The 22,208-nt window shown below is 39.6% G+C and overlaps 1 protein-coding gene across 1 annotated transcript in view; it reads right to left on the bottom strand.

Annotated features, from left to right (window-relative positions):
- Nucleotides 1-22,208, bottom strand: part of LOC103094399 (cystatin-B-like) — a 39,058-nt gene that overhangs the window by 4,560 nt on the left and 12,290 nt on the right. The window contains exon 2 of the mRNA XM_007493781.3: nucleotides 8,970-9,071. Within this exon, the coding sequence (XP_007493843.2) occupies nucleotides 8,970-9,071 (102 nt within the window). The remainder of the gene's footprint in view (nucleotides 1-8,969; nucleotides 9,072-22,208) is intronic.

The following is a 22,208-nucleotide window of genomic DNA, read 5'->3' as shown; positions in this document are numbered from 1 at the left end:
TGTTTTGATGACCATTGCTTTATAGTATAGTTTGAGATCTGGGACTGCAAGGCCTCCTTTCTTCACATTTTTTTTTTCATTATTTCCCTGGACATCTTTGATTTTTTGTTCTTCCAAATGAACTTTGTTATGTTTTTTTCTAATTCAGTAAAAAAAGTTTTTTGATAATTCAATGGGTATGGCACTAAATAAGTAAATTAATTTGAGTAAGATTGCCATTTTTATTATGTTAGCTCATCCTACCCATGAGCAATCAATGTTTTTCCAATTGTTTAGTTCTAGTTTTGTGTGGAGAGTGTTTTGTAGTTGTGTTCATATTGTTCCTCTGTTTGTCTCAGCAGATAGATTCCTAACTATTTTATATTGTCTAGGGTGATTTTAAATGGGATTTCTCTTTCTAATTCTTGCTGCTGAGATGTATTAGAGATATATGGAAATGCCAATGAGTTATGGGTTTATTTTGTATCTTGCAACTTTGCTAAAGTTGTTGATTATTTTGACCAACTTTTTGGTTGATTCTCTATGATTCTTTAAGTAGATCATCATATCATCTGCAAAGAGTGATAACTTGGTCTCCTCATTGCCTATTTTAATACCTTCAATTTCTTTTTCTTCTCTAATTGCAACAGCTAGTGTTTCTAGTACAATGTTAAATAATAGAGGTGATAATGGGCATTCTTGTTTCATTCCTTATCTTATTGGGAAGGCTTCTAGTTTGTCCCCTTTACAGATGATGTTTGCTGATGATTTTAGATGCATACTGTTTATTATTTTTAGGAAAGGCTATTGCTATGCTTTCTAGTGTTTTCAGTAGGAATGAGTGTTGTATTTTGTCAAAGGCTTTTTCTGCATCTATTGAGATAATCATGTAGTTTTTGCTTGTTAATATGGTCAATTATGTGGATAGTTTTCCTAATATTGAACCATTCTTGCATTCCTGGTATGAATCCTACCTAGTTATAGTCAATAACCCTCGTGATCACTTGCTGGAGTCTTTTTGCTAGTATCCTATTTAAGATTTTTGTATCTATATTCATTAAGGAGATTGTAGTTTCCTTTCTCTGTTTTTGACTTGCCTGGCTCTGGAATCAGTACCATATTTGTGTCATAAACGGAATTTGGTAGAACTCCTTTGCTTATTCTGTCAAATAGTGTGTATAATATTGGAATTAGTTGTTCTCTTAATGCTTGATAGAATTCATTTGTGAATCCATCTGGACCTGTGTTTTTTTTTTTTCTTTAGGGAGTTCTTAGATGGCTTGTTCAATTTCTTTTTCTGATATGAGGTTGTTTAGGTAGTCTGTTTCTTCATCTGTTAGTCTAGGCAATTTATATTTTTGTAAATATTCATCCATATCACCTAGATTGTCATATTTGTTGCCATATAACTGGACATAATAATTTTTAATGATTGCCTTAATTTCCTCTTCATTAGAGATGAGGTCTCCCTTTTCATCTTGGATACTATCAATTTGGTTTACTTCTTTCCTTTTTTAAATTAGACTGACCAGTACTTTGTCTATTTTATTTGTTTTTTCAAAGTACCAGCTTCTAGTCTTATTTATTAAATCAATATTTCCTTGACTTTCAATTTTATTAATTTCTCCTTTAATTTTTAGGATCTGTAATTTAGTCTTCACTTGGGAATTAATTTGTTCCCTTTCTCATTTTTTAATTTGCATGCCCAATTCATTGACTTCTGCCCTCCCTAATTTGTTAATATGTGAATGCAAGGATATGAATTTTCCCCTGAGTACTGCTTTGGTTGCATCCTATAGATGTTGAAAGGATGTGTCATCATTGTCATTTTCTTCAATGAAGTTATTGTTTCTATGATTTGTTCTTTAACCGATTTTGGAGAATCGTATCATTTAATTTCCAACTAATTTTTTATTTTCCTCTCCATGTTCCCTTACTAATTATTTTCCTTGAATTGTGATCTGAGTAGCTTGCATTTATTATTTTTGTTCTTTTGCACTTGTTTGCAATGTTTTTATGCCCTAGTACATGGTCAATTTTTCTGAATGTACCATGTGCTGCTGAAAAGAAAGTGTATTCCTTTTTGTCCCTATTTGTTTTTCTCCACATATCTACTAACTCTAATTTTTCTAAGATTTCATTCACTTCTCTTACCTCTTATTTATTTTTTGGTTTGATTTATCTCGTTCTTATAGAGGAAGTTTCAAGTCTCCCACTACTATAGTTTTTCTATCTATTTCATCCTTGAGCTCCACTAGTTTCTCCTTTAAAAATCTGGATGCTATGCCATTTGGTATATACATGTTGAGTACTGATATTTCCTCATTGTCTATACTGCCTTTTATCAGGATGTAATTATCTTCCCTATCTCTTTTAACTAGATCTATTTTTACTTTGGCTTTTTCAGATATCATGATTGCAACTCCTACCTTCTTTTTATCTGTTGATGCCCAATAGATTTGGCTCCATTTTCTTACTTTTACCCTATGCATATCTACCTTCCTCATCTGTGTTTCTTGTAGACAGCATATGGTAGGATTTTGTATTCTAATCCACTCTGCTATTCACTTGCATTTTTTGGATGAGTTCATCCTAATCACATTCAGAGTTATGATTACCAGCTGTGTATTTCCCAGCATTTTGATTTCTACTCCTAGTCCTCCCTTTTCTTTTTTCATTATTTCTTTCTACACCAATGTTTTGTTTTAAATCAGTCCCCCTAATTCCCATCCTTATTTTACATCCCTTTCTACCCCCCTCCCTTCTTATTACCCCCTTATTTTCTTTACAGTCTGTTTAAATTACCCCCACCCTCTCCTTCCCTTGTACTGCCTCCCTCCCCACCAGTCCATTTGTTGCTCTTCTACTTCCCTATAGGCACAAATCAATTCTCTGCCCCAATGAATTTGATTGTTCTTTCCTCTTTGAGTCAATTTCAATGCACAGAAGAGTTGAGTATTTCCTGTCTCCAACCTCTTTACCCTTCTAGTATATTGATGTTCTCTCCCCCTCCCACCATGAGCTTCTTTGTGACATATAAATTTACCCCATTTTGTTTTTTTCCCATTTCTTTTAGTATTTACCTCTTTTTTTAGCTCTAGTTATATATATATATATATATATATATATATATATATATATATATAGGCATATATGTATCTATATACATATTTATGTCTTGGCATTTCATCCTATACAGTTTGTTACTGTTCACTCTAAGTGTAATTCTTCTAACTGCCCAGGTGATAAGAATAATTTTTAAGAGTTACCAATGACCTCTTTTCTAATAGGGATACATATCATTTTAACTTATTGGGACTAAAAAAGTTTGTTTTTTTGATTTGTTTTGTTTTTCTTTTCCCCCTCTTTCTTAATTACCTTTTAATGATTCTCCTGAGTTCTGTGTTTGGGCATCACATTTTGTGTTCAGGTCTGGTCTTTTCTTTTCAAATGCTTGGAATTCTTCTAGTTTGTTAAATAACCATACTTTCTCCTGTAAGAATATAGTCAGTTTTGCTGGGTAATTGATTCTTGGTTGTAGACCTAGTACCCTTGCTTTCTGGAATATCACATTCCATGACTTTTAGTTCTTCAGTGTAGATGCAGCCAGATCCTGTGTTATCCATGGTATCTGATTCCATGGTATCTGAATGACTTCTCCTTATCAGCTCTTGAATTTGGCAATAAGATTCCTGGGTGTTGTCACTTGGCGATTAAGTACAGGAGGTGATCTGTGGATTCTTTCAATCTCAACTTTTCTCTCTTGCTCTAGAATTTTGGGGCAGTTTTCTTGAATAATTTTCTGTAGGATGATGTCTAGGCTTTTTCTTTTGTCATGGTTTTCTGGTAGACCAATGATTCTTAAGTTGTCTCTCCTTGAATGCTTTTCTAAATCTTCTGTTTTGTGAGTGAGGTGCTTCATATTTTCTTCAAATTTTCATTCTTTTGATATTGTTTTATAGTGTCCTGATGCCTTGTGAAGTTGCTTGTTTCTAGTTGTATACTGGTTCTTAAAGACTGCATTTTTGGTCATCCTCCTTTTGGTCTGATTTTCTTTGGAGGTCATCTTTCATCTTCTTTTCCTCATCTTTCATTTTCTTTGCCTCATCTTTCATCTCCTTTGACTCATCTTTCATCTCCTTTACTTCATTTTCAAGTTGGTTAATTTTGCCTTTCAAGATCCCATTTTCTTGTTTTAGTTCAAGTTCCTCTGTTTCCAGATGGCTTATCTTACTTTTTAAGTTCTTTTCCCAGTTGTCTTCAGCCTCTCTTAATAGTGTTTTGAATTGTATTTTGAGTTCTTCCAGAGACTGTATCCAATTCAATTGGGTTTCTGTTTTTTTGCTTGGTGTTCCCTCATCCTTCTCTGTTCCATTTTCTCTTTGTTCATTACCTGTATAGAAGCTGTCAATTGTAATTTCTTTTTCCTTTTTCTATTGTTTGCTCATATTTTCCCCTTCTTTATTCCCTGTAGTTGCCTGAGCTCTTTCTCCTCTCATTATTTATTTATTTATTTTTTTGGTGGTTTTGGGCTTTTCTTTCAGCCTTGGAGCTTTGTCAGCAAATCTCTCAGTGCAATCTGTGGGGGAGAGGTGTTGGAGCTTGAGCTTCCCTCTCCTCTTAAGGCTTTGATGGGATTAAGTCCAGCTGGGTTTAACTGGATATGCCCTGAGGCCAATAAACCTCGGAAAGGTGGGGGGGGGAAAAATGGGGTGTCTCCAGTGCTGCAACTAGGCTGTCCACTCTGAGCTCTGCACTTCTTCTCTAACTGATTCCCCACTGCCTGTGTTCGATGCTCTGAGTCTGGCACAGCTTTTCCTGCAAGGTACTCCCTCCAGACCAGCACCTTTGCCCACCCAGAGGTTCCAGCTGCCCTGGAAGCTTAGAGTTCTAGGTGGGGAAGGGGTTCTGAGACCTTCCTTCTTCCTTCCCCTTAAACCTAAGTGTTCTCAAATTCCTGCTTTTGGGGGTGTATCTTTTAAGTTGAGTCCAGCAGGAGGGTTCCTTGGCTCTGTCTTCTTGTTAGGTCTGATTTTCAGTCCCTTAGGAGCATTTAGTTTGTAAATGGTAAGGAAAGGTTTTCAGAGGTCTGAACTTTTGCTGCCTCAATGCCACCACCTTGGCTCTGCCCCCTTTTTGCTTTCAACTTTTAAACCCCTATAAAACCACAAAACAGTAGAGCTGGAACTGATTTTTTTTTTTGGCAGTTGTTCTAAAACTGATTTTGTCAAAGAAATTCCTCTTAAGGAAACTCTCACATCAATGCAGTTGGACAAGGTTCTGCAATTTATTGACTTGGAGATTTCCCTGACATGATGACAGGTTACAGATTTAAACTCTGAAATGAGTATTATATTTTTATTTTGTCCTTTAAATGAGCCTATTCATGCTTTGAAACAAAAAATTATCTCAAGAGGTCATTAATTTTATTTTTAAAGCTAAGGAAACTGGATCCACACAGGTCCAATGAACAATATTATTCAGATAGGCACCAATATCATTCTACTGTTAGATCTTAAGATCACAATTTAGCAATGCAAGGGGCTTTTGTCTAATCTACTCATTTTGTAGTTAAGAAAATTAAGGCCCAGTGAGGTTAGTTATTTGTCCAGTACTTGTTATTTGTGACAGAACAAAGAGGACAATGAATAGGATGATAGGACTGGAGTTAGGAAGATTGATTTCAAATGTAGCCTCAAGACATTTCTTGTCTGCCTCTGTTTTTTAACTGTAAAATGAGGATAATAGCACCTACCTCCTCAGGTTGTTGTGAGGATCAAATAAGATAATGTTCATAAAGAGCTGAGCATAGTATAACCCATACTAGCTCCTAATTAAATGCTTATTTTCACCACTCCCCCCCACCCAATACCCCTTCCTTCCTTTGTTCAAGATAACATAGTAATTGGTTAGCAGGTGAACCAGAATCTGATACCCAATTCAGGGCTGTTTTCTTTATACCATAACCAACTCTAGTTATTAAACACCTAGATTTTTGAATACCCAAACAACTAACTTTTAATAACAGAACCAACTGTTTTCAATTTGAATTGTGCCGCTGCCATGGAGTTTCATGTTTTCCAAGAGTTTTATTTTCTGAAATGTGAAGAAAAATGAAGCATGACTCATACAAAAAATATTTGTTATAGGTAAAGTTAAGTGTGTGCAGAGATAGAGGACAGCAGAGTGCAGAGTTCTGGAATTCTGGGGTAGAGCAGCTGTTGTTGGAGAGAGACAGTTAAGCCTAGGGGCTGTGGCTTTTCTCTCTGGGTGGACCTGAGGAGATTAGCTTTATCCCTGTGGTGTTTGACTGCTTGTTCTTCACATCCTACCTGCTGTTTGGATTATCCTATACTTTTCTGGCCTTTTGACATCTGCTGATTTCCTATACTGCTCTTGTGATAACTGACATCTGATTGTGAGACCATCATTGGGCCCTGTCAGACTTGCACACAGACCCTTTTCCTTAGATTATCAAAGAGGGGTTTAGTGTTGGCTTAGTTGAGTATAGTAATTTTGGGGTTATATCGAGTATAGGAATAGAGTAGGGCAACCACTCAGAAGCAATCTCTGTGAAGAGATTTGTAGATCTAGGGAGGTGTAGGTAGTTATTATTAGAGTAAGGTATATCCAAATTCCTTCTAACCTATCCTTATTTTATTAAACAGCTATTATTTATAACATAGGGTTCTGTGTATATGTCTCATCTCAGGGTCTGGTTCTGCCTGCACTGGGCTTGGGTAGCTTCCCAAAAGCAGGTTACTCTTCTGATACTGGCCAAAATTAGCATCTTATCCCATCCCCATATCCCTACCATTTATTGCAGTTTTCCCTTTTTTATTTTTACCCATGCTTCCTTGAAAACACTATGACCTTTGTACCTTTCATGCCTTTCTTCCAATACTTCCTTCTTGAGGACTGTTCCTATCTGCTCACTGTTTTCTGCCAGTTTTAATCTCCCATTTTCCTTCCCAAAAGTAGCATTTAGCACACAGTCTTTAGCAAAACAAAGTAAATGAAACCAACAGGACCTCTGTGCAGCGAGGTCCCTAGGACATCTAGGTAGTGCAGTAGAGAGGGAATTCATTGGGTAAATTAGATAAACACTGCAGGCTCCAAGCAACTTCCTGGGCCTAATCCACAAAGTCAACAATTGGGTTTGGATCTGTGTTAGAGAGGATTCCCAACTCCAGAATTTTTTTTTTTAAACCCTTACCTTCCGTCTTGGAGTCAATACTGTGTATTGGCTCCAAGGCAGAAAAGTGGTAAGGGCTAGGCAATGGGGGTCAAGTGACTTGCCCAGGGTCACACAGCTAGGAAGTGGCTGAGGCCGGATTTGAACCTAGGACCTCCCGTCTCTAGGCCTGGCTCTCAATCCACTGAGCTACCCAGCTGCCCCCCAACTCCAGAATTTTTACCATAATGAGAAAATATAGGGTCTGAAATCAAGAAGACCTTGGTATGACTCTTACCTGAGATACTACCTAGCTTCATGACTGTCTCTAGGCAAGTCACTTAATCTCAGTTTCTTCAACTGGGAAATATCCTTGTTCATTTGTAAAGATCCACTGTGATAATATTTGTGGTGGGCTTAGTTCATAGTTGGCACTTCATAAATTCTTGTTTCCTTCCTTCCTATGCTGTAAGAAGTGCCCCTGCCTGGCTTTAACACCATAATATATGGTTTGTATATGCTAGCTTACTGAACTGAGGAAGTTCTACTCAGCTGTGCCTTAAACAGACAAAAACTTGGATCCATTCTATCTACATTTCTTAGGTATTTCTGCCCGTAATCCACAAAGTAGCCAAGTAGTCTCCAGGTCTGTCCCTGCTTCTGGCAACATCGAGTATCTCCATCTGGGGTCATGCACTCCTTTTAAAATTATGGTGTAATGCATAGGATATTGGGTTTGTGCCTGGAGCAAGTTCAAGCTTTTTGATACTAATTTTGTTGTGTGATCCTGGGTAAGTCACTTAACCACCCTATATATACCCCAAGCAACTTTCTAGGACTAATCAACAAAATCAATAGATAGGTTTAGATTCATGTTGATAGAAAGGGTTCACAGATTCAGAATTTACCACAATGATAAAAATCCTTCATGAATTTAGATAAAATCTCCCAAGCATATCTAGGATTTGGAAAAGAAAAGTATGCTGCAATAATTTGTGATAAGGTTGTGTTCAAAATCCTAGGAACCAACGAAATTGCTTGGGTTATGATGATCCAGCACTCACATTTGGTGAAGCTCTGATATGAGACAAGTGATGTACAGTTGCATTTTTGGACTCAGGACATAAACATAAAACCCCGTGTCAGAGACTCTCATGACATGGAAGACCCAGTATTGGGGGCATTTTCTTACTCTTTTCGTTTATAGTTACCATCCAAGAAAGCCTGGGACCCTGTCTCCTGATGCAAACATGCAATTCACAATCTTATGGGCTTATGTTTATTAAGGAAAGCAGAAATCCCCTTATTATAGTGAATAATCATGATCATGTGTGTTTTTGTGAGTATGTAAATTCTCCAAGTTTCAGTTGTAAACATGAGAAACTCATTTCCATAAATCCCGCCTCAGCTTTACTGCTCTCTGGTTGCCTGGCTACATAAAGTGAGGGGCTGGGGAGAGTCTTTCTTATTATCTTTTCCTCTCCTTCTCTCCCTCCATTTCATGTCATCATCCAATGTTTGGCTGCCAACTCTCAGGTTCAGTTTGAGGGCAAAACGTTCCATGTTAGTCCTCCTCATCTTCCCAGGTTGACACGAATCTCTTCCCAACGTCCTTTCCTCCTTTCTGCCTTCTTCACTTTTTCTTGGTTACTTACACTGCTATCACTTTGTATTTTCTCTGGGGCAGACATACTTTATTTTCTCCAGTTATTCAAATGGAAAGCAGACAGATGATTTCAATACTTTCTATGGACATCCAAATAGAAATAAAATTGAACGGAGTATGTTAGAGTTAAATGATTTGTTAAACACTTACCTTTACAAAGTATATGATCCCAGCAACCATTTGAGTTTTGTAACATATAGCTTCAAATACCTCACATTCTTCATTGGACTTTTCTTGATACTGTGACTTTACCTTGACATAAGAGAGGAAGGTAAAGAATTTAGTGATTAACTGGAAGTAAAAATTAGATCTAGTCTACTCAATGCAGCACTGATAACAATGGAAAATTAATCAAACCCCCCACTGCCCACAATTCATTAAATAGTTAACAAATGATTTTTAAAAATCAATTATGTTGCCTACTCTGTGTCACAAGCACATTCTGCTGAGGAATACAATATTTACCAAAATTAATAAATGCCAAATACATAAAAAAATTAAAGGAAGAAAGTATTAAGGACAATAGCAATGATTTCATCGAATCTAGGACTAAATGATTGGCCACTGTATAATTAGAAATCTGTTACCCTAAACTACATTTCCTGAGAGCCCATTGACTTCCTGTCATTACATACTTCCTGTAGTCAGGGGATAAATTCAGTGGGCATTCCTGCTCTGGCTCTCTTTGACTTCCTGTCCTGAGCATGGTGGTGGTAAGCATGGGGATTTTGAACAGGCTGATTAGCCGTGGGCACATGGTTGGTTTTTTTTATTTTGTTACCTTTTTATTCTTTTACTTCTAATAATCATTAATAAATCTCTTAAAATATAATATTTGTATTATGTAGACTAATTTTAATTTTTAAATCTCTCAAGTAATGGGTAGCTAGTGTTCCCTCTGAGAATGCAATGCCCATTTTCTGATAAGGATTCTATAAATCTCTGAGTAGCTAAGTAGTCTAACATAAAATTTTGTTGGAAGGTATTCATGAGTTCAGTAATTTTCCAGTTGTGTCTTACTCTTTGTGACCCCATTTGGATTTTTTTTTCAAAAAAGACAGTGAAGTAGTTTGACATTTCCTTTTCCAGCTCATTTTACAGATGAGTAAACTAAGGTTAACAGGGTTAAGTGATTTTCCCAGAATCTGGTTAGTGTCTGAGGCCAGTGTTGATTTTTTAAAGATGAGTCTTTCTGACTCCAGACCTAGAACCCTCACTGTCCCACTTAGCTACCCATTTGTTGGAAAGTGGCTAATCTATACCTAGCCCTATGAATAACCTCTAATATATGACACCTTTAAGAAATTGCAGGGCAGTGTGGTAGAGTGGACAAAGTGCTGGATTTGTGTCCAGTGGCCTTGGGTTCAAATCATGGCTATATCACTACTTGTGTGACCTTGAACAAATCATTCATTTCTGTGACTTTAGTTTCCTTATCTATAAAATAAAGAGGTCTGACTAGACCTTGAAACTCTCTTCCAACTTTAAAGTCTGTGATCCTATGCATATCCAGCCTTTGTTTGAAAACTTCCAATAAGAAGAGACAGTGGCACAGTAAAGAATACTACCTCTGGAGTTAGAGGACCTAAGTTCCAATCCTGACTCTGGTACTACATATGTGGCCTTGTACAAGTCACTGAGGGCCTCAGTTTCCTCATTTGTAAAATGAAGAGGTTGGACTAAATAGCCTCTGAGGTCCCTTCCAACTCTATATTTATGACTTCATGACTTTCTCGTTTCACTTTTAGATAGCTCTACTTATTAAAAAGGTTCTTTATTTCAAGCTTAAATTTGTTTCTTTTCAACTTCTACCCATTGCTAATGATTCTGCTTCTTGGGATCAAACATCCTCTTCCTCTATCCTTTCAAATCCCTGAAAACTGCTATCATGAGTCTTCTCCATGCTAATCAAGCAATCAAGAAGTATTTATTAAACACCTCATATGCTCTAGGTGCTGGGAGGACAAAGATTAAAACATAAAGTAATCCCTCTGTTTAACCTGGAGAAGAAAAAGTCTTATTTTGTTATCCAAATTTCAGGTGCAAAATCATCTCATTCTTCTATCAATTTGCAAAATATTTTATTTACATGAACTCATTTGACATCCATTCAAGAATTCAATAAATCAAGAGACAAGACTAGAAAATAAAGCATTTAATTAGCATCAGCTGACGGACCGTTGCCAAACTGATAGCCAAAATGTTCAGAACAGAGAGAGATACACATGCACACCTAATTTGAAATGTATAGCCTCCCACCAACACACATACAGATACATATATGCATACCTATCGATCTAGTGTCCTTAGAGCTCAGAGAAATGGAACGACGGTGCTGTGTGTATTCTTAGATTGTATTTTATTCAACAGCAGGATGAACCTGCCTATGGAGGAGGAGATCTCTACCATCTTAGAAACCTCCTGTCCCACCAGAACATTCCCATGGCATTAACGACAGAGAAAACATCCCCATTGGGGCAAAGCTGACCTTTGGCTTCCTGCAACAGCAAGGATGGCAACTGTAAACCCCAAAGTGAACACATTCTTTCCCAAATCATCTGCTGTCCTATCCCTCTTACTTGGCCTCCCAAATAAGGAAAATTGGGTATTCTCACTCCACAGGCTGCTTTTGCCGCTGGAAATGTTACCTTAAATTACCCATAAATCTTTGTATGTAGATGTATACGTGTGTGCATACACATGCGTATATAGAGAGTGTGTATTTATATATATATGTTTTACACAGTCATAAGGTGATGCATACGTATACACAGTGGTATGTGTGTATACATCCACAGCCACATATATAATCAATGTGTGCATAGAAAGACATATGTATACACATATATATGATGTTTCCATTTCTTTGAATCTAAATTTCCTTTTTTTTTTTGGTTAGAAAATGTTTCTTCCTCAGGTTCACACAGTAAGTATATGAATCAGGACCCAAACCTCAGACAACGATTTACAGGCTTTTTGTGGGGCAAAAGAGCTTTGGAATGACTTGCTTCACTAGTTCCTCAAAGATCAAAACACTCAAGAATCATAACAATAATAACTCAAATTCATACAGAACTTTATTATTTAAAAAAATGTGTCCTTCACAGCAATACTATGAAGAAGGTTAACATGAGTACAACATTCCCATTTTAGGAAGAAAAAAACAACAAAAACTGAATCCCAGAGAGAAGAAGAAATTTGATTTCCATTGTGAGAATGAATAGAAACAGAGAAAGGGAAAAAGAGGTAAACAGAAACACAGAAAGAAGGAGGAAAAAAATCAAATGAGAGATGAACAAATAAGAGATTTAAGTTTAAGAAAGATTTTTTAAGAATTGTCCATTCTATTTCCAACTTTGCCCCTTTAGGAAATTGCTTTGGGAGAAGCCCCTGATTGACCTGAGAGACCTAACTGACTCTGCCTCTGAACTGAACAATAGACTTTGAGGTACTTAATGATCCCCGTTTAGATAAGAGTAGTGGTCAATCAAGCCTTAGGTATTCTGGTTTTGTTTTAAAAGTTTATGGGTAGTCCAGTCCCTGGCTGGAAACATCTTTTGCAGCTAGTGCAAAGCATCAGCCTCTTCCCGTCAGTCAAGCCCTCCTTTCCTTGTATCCAGTGTAGAACAAATCAATCATCTTTCCCTGCCCTTTGCTCCCCCAAAAGGTATATAAGACCTCCAAGTTATGTTACTCTTTGGAGAAGCCTCTTTGGCAGTGCATTCTCTCAGAGACAGTGTTGCCAGAGTCCCAGAGCCCTTGACTCTGTGGTTTTTAAGTGCTTGACTCTGTGTGGTGACCAAATACTAAGAACTTGTCTCTTACCTGATTAAAGATTTGGTTTTTCTGACCATTTTAGTGCTTTTGCATTTTTCCTAGTTAACAGCATCTACTTACTATAGTCCAGAAAACCAAAAAAGACAGTTCTAACTCTCCAGGCATTTATGTTCTACTTGGTAATGTACCATGTACACTAATACGTAAAAAGAAGTTAATTTGAAGAGTGAGAGAATACTAACAATTGAGGGAAGAAGAGAATGTCAGAACTACGCCCTGAAAAATATTACAATTCTGGAAGGCAGAATTGAAGAGGGAATTCTTTCCAGCTGTGGGGGTGGAGAGGCAGTTTGTACAAATTTCTAGAAGCAGAAGATGGAAGATGTTGGCGTGTAGGCAGTTTGGAGATGTTGAGTTTTGGGGAATAAGCTGGTTGTTCCTCTAGACAGGAAAGGGAGTCGTGAAATAAAGTTGGACTTTCAGTTCAGTCAATTAGCATTAATTAATTTCCTATGTCATGAAGTAAAGTAAAACAAAGTCCCTGATCCATTGGTAAAGGCAGGAATCAATAAATCCTACTCTTCCTTATAGAAAGCAGGCATAAGGAATGTGATTTCTCAGTCAGAAGCAATAGATGGTCAGCGCAACCAGAGGATGACCCCTCAAAGAAGGGATAAAGCAGGTATAGGATAAGATATACAAAGAAATGTCCTGTCCTCCCCGGCTAATGGCACATCTGGCTTCTGTAAGATAAGGCTTGCTTGCCCTGGTCATTGGGGCTACATTTCACTCATGGTATACTTTAAAGCCATACATTCTTCTTGACATTGTATGAGCCTATTTTACCTTTTTACCTCTTATACACATGTAACCCTATAAAAACTCTCTGTAACTTCCCTTTGGGGCAATTTTCACTAGGAAGGTTTGCCCTGGCCAGTTGGTATGTTTATTAATCAGCAGATTAATTAATAAATAAATATTGGTTCCAATAATTTGAACTTCTGGGTGTCTGGACTCACTTTGTGAAGTACACCACTTCAGTTAGGCACTAGATTAATTAAGTGTTGTGGCTACAAAGAAAGACAAAAAACAGTCCCTTTTCTGAAGGAGCTCTCAGTGTAATGGGCTGGCAGCATGCAAACTAGGTACAAACAATATTGAGAGGGCTAAATTGGAAATATTCTCAGGGGGAAGGCACTAAGATCTGTGAAGCCTGGAGGAGGCTTCTTTCAGAAAGTGGGAAAGGTAGGTTGTAATCAGATTATCATGGCTTTAGACTAAGGAGTTGTATTTTATCCTAGAGGTGACTGGGAGTAACTGATAGTTGTTTGTTTTTTTAACCAAATAAATTATTTTTTCCACATATTCATCCTATAGGTGTACCCCAATACCATTGTGGACAAGGACAACTCCATGGTACAACCTGACCTTTCTCTCCCTAGATCCCTATAGAGCACCCTCTCCTTGGATGCATTGTCTCTGCTGGGCAGGCTGCTAGACTGATTGCTCAAGGTCTGCTCCTTTCTCGAGTCCATAGGTAGTACTCTGTTCTCCCTGGGGGCAGGGGGATGGATGTTACTCCTTCATGCTTTCTTCCTTGAGTGACTAACTGTGTCCATCTCTGAACTCCACTCTACATCTTCCAAATGGAAGCTGACTGGATGATCGCTGCTCCAGTGCTCCTTTGACCTGGCCCACCATATTGGAGATGGAGGTGGGAAGGAGAAAGCCCTCCCCACCAAGGTTATCTCCCACAAAGCACTCCTGATCCAGTGCTGACCTGCTCACAGAATTGACACAATAGGTAGAGCACTGAGTCAAGAAGACCTGAGTCAAATCTGACCTTGGACACTCATTAAGTCTATGACCCTGGGTAAGTCAATTCACCTCTTTTTGCCTCAGTTTCTTCAGTTACAAAATGGGAATTATAGTAACACCTTCCTCCCAGGCTTGTTGATCAAATGAGATCATATTTGTAAAGCACATAGTAGGTATTTAATAAATACTGATGCCCAAGGTACATGACTGATTTTCTCCGCTCATCACCAAATGCTTCCTCTGTAGTCTGCTTTATCCAGGGGCCATCCCCCTATAAATCCTCTAGTTAATTAGGAGACCTAGTCATCAATTAGGAAACTCTTTAATACCTATTTTATACTTTGTGATGACATTGCAGGGAAGGGAATGCCTTTGCTGATTATTTCATGTGTGGTGGGGAAGGAAACTCCCTCACACTACGGTAATTAGGAGTCATAGCTACCACCACTGGCTGCTCTTGCTGGGAGAGCCGCCCCAAAGAAGCAGCTACAACCAAAGCCATATATGTCTTTGTCCCGCAGCCCCGCAGCCCCCCAGCCCAGGGCCTTTGATACTTTAAAATGACTGAATTGCATCTTGCAGCATCAGCCCCTCTTTCTCGGGAGTCCAATCGCCCTTCATTTCTTTTTAGCTGTAGCTATATCTGTCACAGCATCCTTTTCCAAAGCCCCCTCTCTCCTCCTCTTCATAGTAATCCTCCCCTTAGCAGGTCAGGCTTCCATAGGACCAGGTAGCCAGGGCTCTGCATTGTGGAACCACTTCTCAGCAAAGACGTGATGGACTCAGGCTCCAGATGGGGACATCTTTTTCCTTTTTTTTTAATACAGCCTATGCAGGAATTGGTTTTACTTGACTATGACAGAAGATTTCATCTACTACCACACAATAAATCTGAGGGTGCCCATGATTTCCATTCTCCTTAGTGCCATATATAATGGGCTGCAAAAAGGTGACCACCCTCTCCTAGGGAAGCTTCCCTACCCGCTACACTGAGCAGAACAGCCACATGGACTTTGATCCCCCTTAGAAACCAGGATCCGGCTCTTCTGACTTTTAACCTATCAGAATGAACTGCTCTGGTTATGAGTTTGTCTTGTACAGTTGGAAAATCTTGCACCTTTGAACTATGTTCTCCAGAATTCCTTCTGTATTTCCCAGCAACCCCTTTTCCTGCTCCTCCACATTTGTGTGGTCACATATGAGTTCTGTAGCTCCTCCCTCTTCCTCTCTTCTCTCGAGGCTGGGTTGGGTTTGTTCTTTTACTTTATTTGTTATTAATAAAACTTTATAAATATAATACTTAGTTTCTGTATATTAATTTTAATCTTTACGGTCTTTAAAAGGTTAAAGCAAGGCGGCAGCTAGCTAAGTAGTCCCAGAGACAAGAGTCCTGGGTACAAATGTGACCTAGGACACTTCCTAGCTCTGTGACCCTGGGCAAGTCATTTCATCCCCATTGCCTGGCTCTTGCCACTTGTCTGTTTTACGACTGTAAGATTAAAATTAATACCAATAACTCCAAGTGTCATAGTTTATCAGATTTTTTAATAATCATTTGAAACAGAAGAAATAAAAGGACAAAGTAAAAGCCTGAGTAAAGCCAGCTTTCCCAGCCCCATGCAAGGTCACACCAAAACTTTATCTTCAAATGTAAGGATGTAACATGAGAACGAAAGTGGGATGCTGGGAGAGAGAGTCCTGAGGTACAAATTTCTAATTACACAAACCAATATTAAGATAGACTGTAAGAGTTTTTTTTTTTTTTTTGAAGGTTGGGGGGGGGGGAAGAGCTGGGTAGCTCAGTGGATTGAGAGCCAGTCCTAGAGACAGGAGGTCTTGGGTTCAAATCTGACCTCAGACACTTCCCAGCTGTGTGACCCTGGGCAAGTCACTTGACCCCCATTGCCTAGCCCTTACCACCCTTCTGTCTTGGAGCCAATATACAGTACTGACTCTAAGATGGAAGGTAAGGGTTTAAAAAAAAAGAAAAAAAAAAAGGTTACAGCAGCCTGAGTCTAGGCTATGCATATTATACCTTTAATATAATAATAACCTTTTTTTAAAACCCTTAGCTTCCATCTTAGAATCAGTACTGCCAAGGGCCACAGCTAGGAAGTGTCTGAGGTCAGTTTTGAACTTAGGACCTCCCATCTCTAGGCCTGATCCTCAATCCGCTGAGCCACCCAGCTGCCCCCTAATAATAATAAATAATAATAAACTTTTGCTACTTTTTCCTGCCTGGTTTCTCCAGGGTGAAGCCCTAATACAGATTTTCCTTTCAACCCTATGCATATTGGTGGTCAGGGTTTTGTTTTCAATAAAGATGATTAGGGGAAAGAGAGCAAAGAGATATTCATTCATTACAAAAAATTAGTTAAAATTTTTTTTCTAAGCAAGCAAGAGTCGGAGAAATAACAAGAGAACATTTCCCGGCTGCCTTCGTACACTCCAGTACAGTGTCGTCAGACTGCGGTCTGCGGACCTCAGCTCTGTGCCCCGGCGCTGCCTCCCCCCCAACCAGTGATAACTTGTCGGAACGACGGATTCCTCCCCTGATCGGTGCTCTCTTCGAGCACAGACGCTAGGATGTTCCAGGAGTCATCTCGGTCAGGAATGTCCTGCCCAAAGACAGACCCGGGGCTTAGAGACTGCGCTTCCAGCCTCCGTGGCTTGGTCAGCGCGGCCACCGCCTCTGCCCCCGGGGATGACAAATCCGCCCCACGTGATCTTGAGGAGTTGCTGTGCCAATACACACACACCTGGTATCGTTCTTCGGATAATGGACCTTTCCTAACTACCGTAGGCCGGCCTTGGTCAGCAGCCCTTTCCAGCTAGGTAGGTTCTGTGACAGCTTCCATCCCACTGGCACAGTTCTGGAGAACCCCCGGTCACCCCCGTTCTATAATGAAGGAGGACCAACCGAGGGCTCAGGGAAAGGGTGCAACTAACTCCCTGAACAGGAAAAAGGCAAAAGATGACGACTAGGTCTGCCGGGAAAGGCCATTCTTTGCTCTTTTCTTTCCTCCTTGCCTTGTTTTTCTTTCCCTTTTTAGTCTGAACATCATAAGATGACCAAAAGAAGATTTCACACATAAATGTGAATCTGCCCTCCTCACAGCTCACTTCTTCCTCTCTCTAAGTATATGTTTGAAAAAATGGTTTTCCCCACGACCTTCCCAGAATTTGCCCTGTTCCTTTGTTCCAGCCAGCGGGCCTGACAGGGGTGAGGCAACATTCAGAATGCTTTAATTGGCATTTTTCTGCTTATTTTTGATTCTGAGCATCTTTTCATCTGACTCATGATAGTTTGGATTTCTTCCTCAGAGGGCACCTTTTTTCTATCCTTTGACTATTTGTCAATGGGGGGGGGTGGCATTTGAAAGGATTTAACGTGACTTTGAAAGGAAGGAAGGACAGAGGGGGTAGAAGAGAGAGGGGGGGAGAGAGAGAGAAAGGGAGAGGGAAAGGAGAGAGAGAGAGTAAGAGAAGAGAGAAAGAGAGAGAGAGAGAGAGAGAAAGAGAGAGAGAAAGAGAAGAGAGAAAGAGAGAGAGAGAGAGAGAGAGAGAGAGAGAGAGAGAGAGAGAGAGAGAGAGAGAGAGAAAGAGAGGAGAGAGAGAGAGAGGAGAGGGAGAGAGAGAGAGAGCCTGTGTCTGTATGTCTTCTGTGCCTGTGAGCTTGCTTGCAAAGAGAGTTTCTGCCTCTCCCTGAGAAATAGTACATGCTGAAGTTTCCAGGTCTTCTGAGTTGGGGCAACATGCCAACAAACCAAAGAAGTATCCAAAATGTGTCCAAGCCCTGAATCCACATCAGGAAGAAGTCTCTAGCACAAAGTTACATATTACCTGGGTGTGCACACACATACATAGATACAGAGTAAATATATCCATAGTGATACACACATAGGAGTTTCCACACACAAATCCACAATAAGACCAATCTGATTAGTGACACTCAAGACTCCCTGTACATTTACAGGGTTGAATCTTTTCCAGAACTGTTCTAATTGTAATTTTCATTTTGATGAGTCAGATTAACATTAGAGTAGAGAGCATAAGGTGATATGAAATGGAAAGAATATTGGGCTGGCAAACAGAAGACCAATTTGTTTATGTATTTATTTATTTTTTTAAAACTCTTACCTTCTGTCTTGGAAACAAGGCAGAAGAGTGGTAAGGGCTAGGCAATGGGGGTTAAGTGACTTGCCCAGGGTCACACAGCTAGGAAGTAATTTGTTTATTTATTGTTTAAGATCTTGACTCCCTTTCAACATTGTTTTCCTGGCAGCTTCTATATGAAGCCTTGCCTGATCCCCTCAGCTGCTAGTGCACCCCCCCATCCCAACTGACTGTATTTGCCTAACTTTATTTATAAGTAGCTTATTCTTACTAAGAGAATTTAAACTCCATGAGGACAGAGAATGTTTTGTTTTTGTCTTTATATTCTCAGAGCTCAATATGATCCTGGCATATAGTCAGTGCTTAATAAATATTTGTTGAGCAATTGCCAATGTATGACCCTGGGTAAGTCATTACACATCCTGAAATATTCTTCTTCACCTCTTCCTTTTGGACTCCCTGGTTCCCTTCCCTACTTAGCTTGAATGTTAAGTCCTTTTTCTGGTGCTTTGTAGCTCCTGGTGCCTTTCGTTCCAAGATCATTTTGTATTTCCTTTAACTATGTTTTTTTGTATGGCACAGTGGATTGAGTGCTGAGCCTGGAGTCAGGAAGACTCTTCTTCCTCAATTCAAATCTAGCCTCAGACACTTCCTAGCTGTGTGACCCTGGGTGAGTCATTTAACTCCAATTGCCTAGCTCTTACTAAAATTCTGCCTTAGAATCAATACTCAGAATCAATTTTAAGATGGGAGATGAGGACTAGAGAAAGGATAGACTAGATTGGTAAGAGGCTTGAGATAGGAAGACCATTTAGGAAGCTATTTCAATAATCTAGGAAAGAGGTGATGGGTAAACTTGAACCTAGGCAGTAGCTATATGAGCTGGAAGAAAGGATAGGGATGTGAAGGATTTATGGAGCTAGAAACAGCAAGATTTCACAAGTAATTAGGTATCTGGGAAGAGGGAGAATGGAGAGATGAGGGTAATGTTAAAGTTTCAAGCCTGGGAGACTGGAAGGATGGTGGTGCCTTCAAGAGAAATGGGGGTGGGGGAGGTGGTAGGTGAATGTCTCAAGGGATAGCAGGTCAGACTTAGGAACAGCAGGTCCTGGGTTCAAATCTGACCTCAGACACTTCCTAGCTCTGTGACCCTGGGTAAGTCATTTAACCCCAATTGCCTAGACCTTACTGTTCTGTCTTGGAACCAATACTTAGCATTGTTTCTAAGATGGAAGGTAAAGGACTTTTTTAAAAAAAGAGAGAAATAGGGAAGTCTGGAAGAGAAGAGGGTTTTGGGAAACAGAAAATGAATTGAGTTTTAGACATACTGAGTTTAAGATGCCTGTGAGACAACCTGTTTGAACATGCTGGACAAAGTATCCAGTAAGCTGCCACATTTCCCCACCACACAGCCTGTTACTGAATGCTGTTTTTCTCTGGGATTCTTATGGAATGTGGCATTAACCTGCCTGAAACCTAGGGTCCCAGCTTAAGTCTGGTAACATTCTGGATGGACGGACCGGGGTCTGACTAAATTGCCACTAGGGCTCTTCTTTTTCCTTGAAGAGGGGATTCTCTTTGCCCAGTCACACTTGCCTTCACCATCTCCCTCTAGCCTCTGAAGCAATCCAGAGTGCAATTATTGCTCTGTAAGATCTTGATGGATGGGCCAGGATTTCATCAGGTAGCAGGGAGACGAGAGGAGAGGGAATTCTGGTTTGGGTTGGGTAGAAGCACAAAAACAAACAACCAAAAAAAACCGAGGCAGGACTAGACAGACAATTGTTCTCGACTAGATAGAATCGAAGCAACTTCTGTTCATAAAACACAGTTAGAGCTAGAAGAAATCTTAGAAATCATCTAGCTTGACCCTCCTCATTTTATATGTGAACAAATGGGCCCAGAAAGAGTTAAAAACTTGCCCGGTTTCCCATATGTAGCAATTGGCAGAGGTGGGATTTGAACGTATGTCCCTTAATTCTAATTGCTCTTTCCACTGCGATAGGCTTTTTCTCTGGGAGGGCAGACTTCATCTTATCAAACTGGCTTCTCCCTCACTAAGCATAATGGTCTGTAGGTAACAAGTGATGAATAAGGTTTGTTGTTGTTGTAAGTAGAGAGCAACTCAAGGAGAGCCTGGCCAGTCAGGCAGGGGTGTTTAGACTTGACTCAACAGAAAATAGGGAGCCTTTTTTGAGAAGAAGGATGAGATGTTTTGTAGAAGAATTTAAGGAAGGTTTACATACAGCATAGATGTAAGAGAGGAGAGCTGAGTCTTGACAGGTCAGCTGGTGAAGTAATCCAAGAGTGAGGTGATGCGGAGGAATGGATAGACCTATGTACGAGACACACTGAGGGAAAAGCTCCCTTCTCCTTGGTGACTTGGATATAGGTCATACAAAAGAAGGATGACTCAAAGATAAATCTACGGTTCTGGACCTCTGACTGGAAGGAAGACCTACTGGTGCCACTGACAGTGCGAGATGAGAAAGGGGCTGGTTTATGGGAGTCTTAGGAGTTTACTTTTGGTCAGGGTGAGTTTGAGCTGGCAGCAGCATGTCTGAGAGGAAATGACTCACAGGTAGCTGGAATTGAGGGATCTCGATTTGACTGGGGGGAAAGAACTAGATTTGGAATTTGGAAGTCAGTCAGCTCAGGGGTAATGGAACGATGGGAAGGGAAGTGAGTACAGATGAATAGGTAAAGCATTTCTTGAGCATATGCTGTTCTAGGTACTGTACAAAGTTCTGGGTGATGCAAATATAAGCAAATAAAAAAGGTAGCTTTCACTCAAGAAAGGAGAGACAACACATAAAGGGATGCTAAAGAGTGGACGTGGAAGGAGGGGCAGAGGTCACTCATTGGGGTGTGAGATGGAGAGAGAGTAGGAAAGAAGTATAGAGAATGAATGAAACCTAGAGTGAACTGAATATGGGTGAGACTTCTCATGAAATGGTGTTCCAGACTAGAGAGGCTCCACTCTTGGAGAGTGGACCTCACAACAGAGATTACTCCAGGATAAGAAGTCCTCTGTTTAGGAGATGACATCCAGAGAATGAATTGATCTAGGAGAGAAGAGAAAGGCTAAAGTCTGAGTCTTGGGAAATATTGAAAATTAAGGGGCAGAAGGCAGAGGAAGAAGAAAAAAAGAGAAATATTATTTATAAAGAGAGGAGAACCAGATGAAAACAGTGATATAGACTCCAAGGGAAGAGAGAATTTTTATTCCACCTTTGCAGAAGTGGAAGCTTCTGGGTACAGAACGATGAAAATCCTTGGGCTTGGGGAATGTGATGATTAGATTTTTTGAAATGGTTTTCCTTTTTATTCTTTGTTATAAGGAACACTTGAGGAAAGGAGTTTATGGAAAATAAAGGTGATGGGAAAAATATAATTTTTAAAAGGGGGGTCCTTATTGTGTCTAATAACATATAGAAATCAAAGAGAAGGACAAAATAGACATTGAGACTAATTCTGAAATGAGGATTAAAATGGGAGTCTAAGATACTGAAGGCAATATTAAAAGTGACTGATTGGGCAGCTAGATGGCATAGTGGATTGAGTGCAGGGCCTGGAGTCAGGAAAATGTTTCTTCCCAAGTTCAAATACAACTTCTGCCAATTCCTAGTTGTGTGAATTGGGGCAACTCACTTAACCCTGTTTGCCTCAGTGTTTTTA

The sequence above is a fragment of the Monodelphis domestica genome, chromosome 4, assembly GCF_027887165.1.
Source record: "Monodelphis domestica isolate mMonDom1 chromosome 4, mMonDom1.pri, whole genome shotgun sequence".
NCBI classification, from domain to species: domain Eukaryota; kingdom Metazoa; phylum Chordata; class Mammalia; order Didelphimorphia; family Didelphidae; genus Monodelphis; species Monodelphis domestica.
Note: the sequence above shows the minus strand (reverse complement) of the source record. Positions and strands in the feature narration are given on the sequence as shown.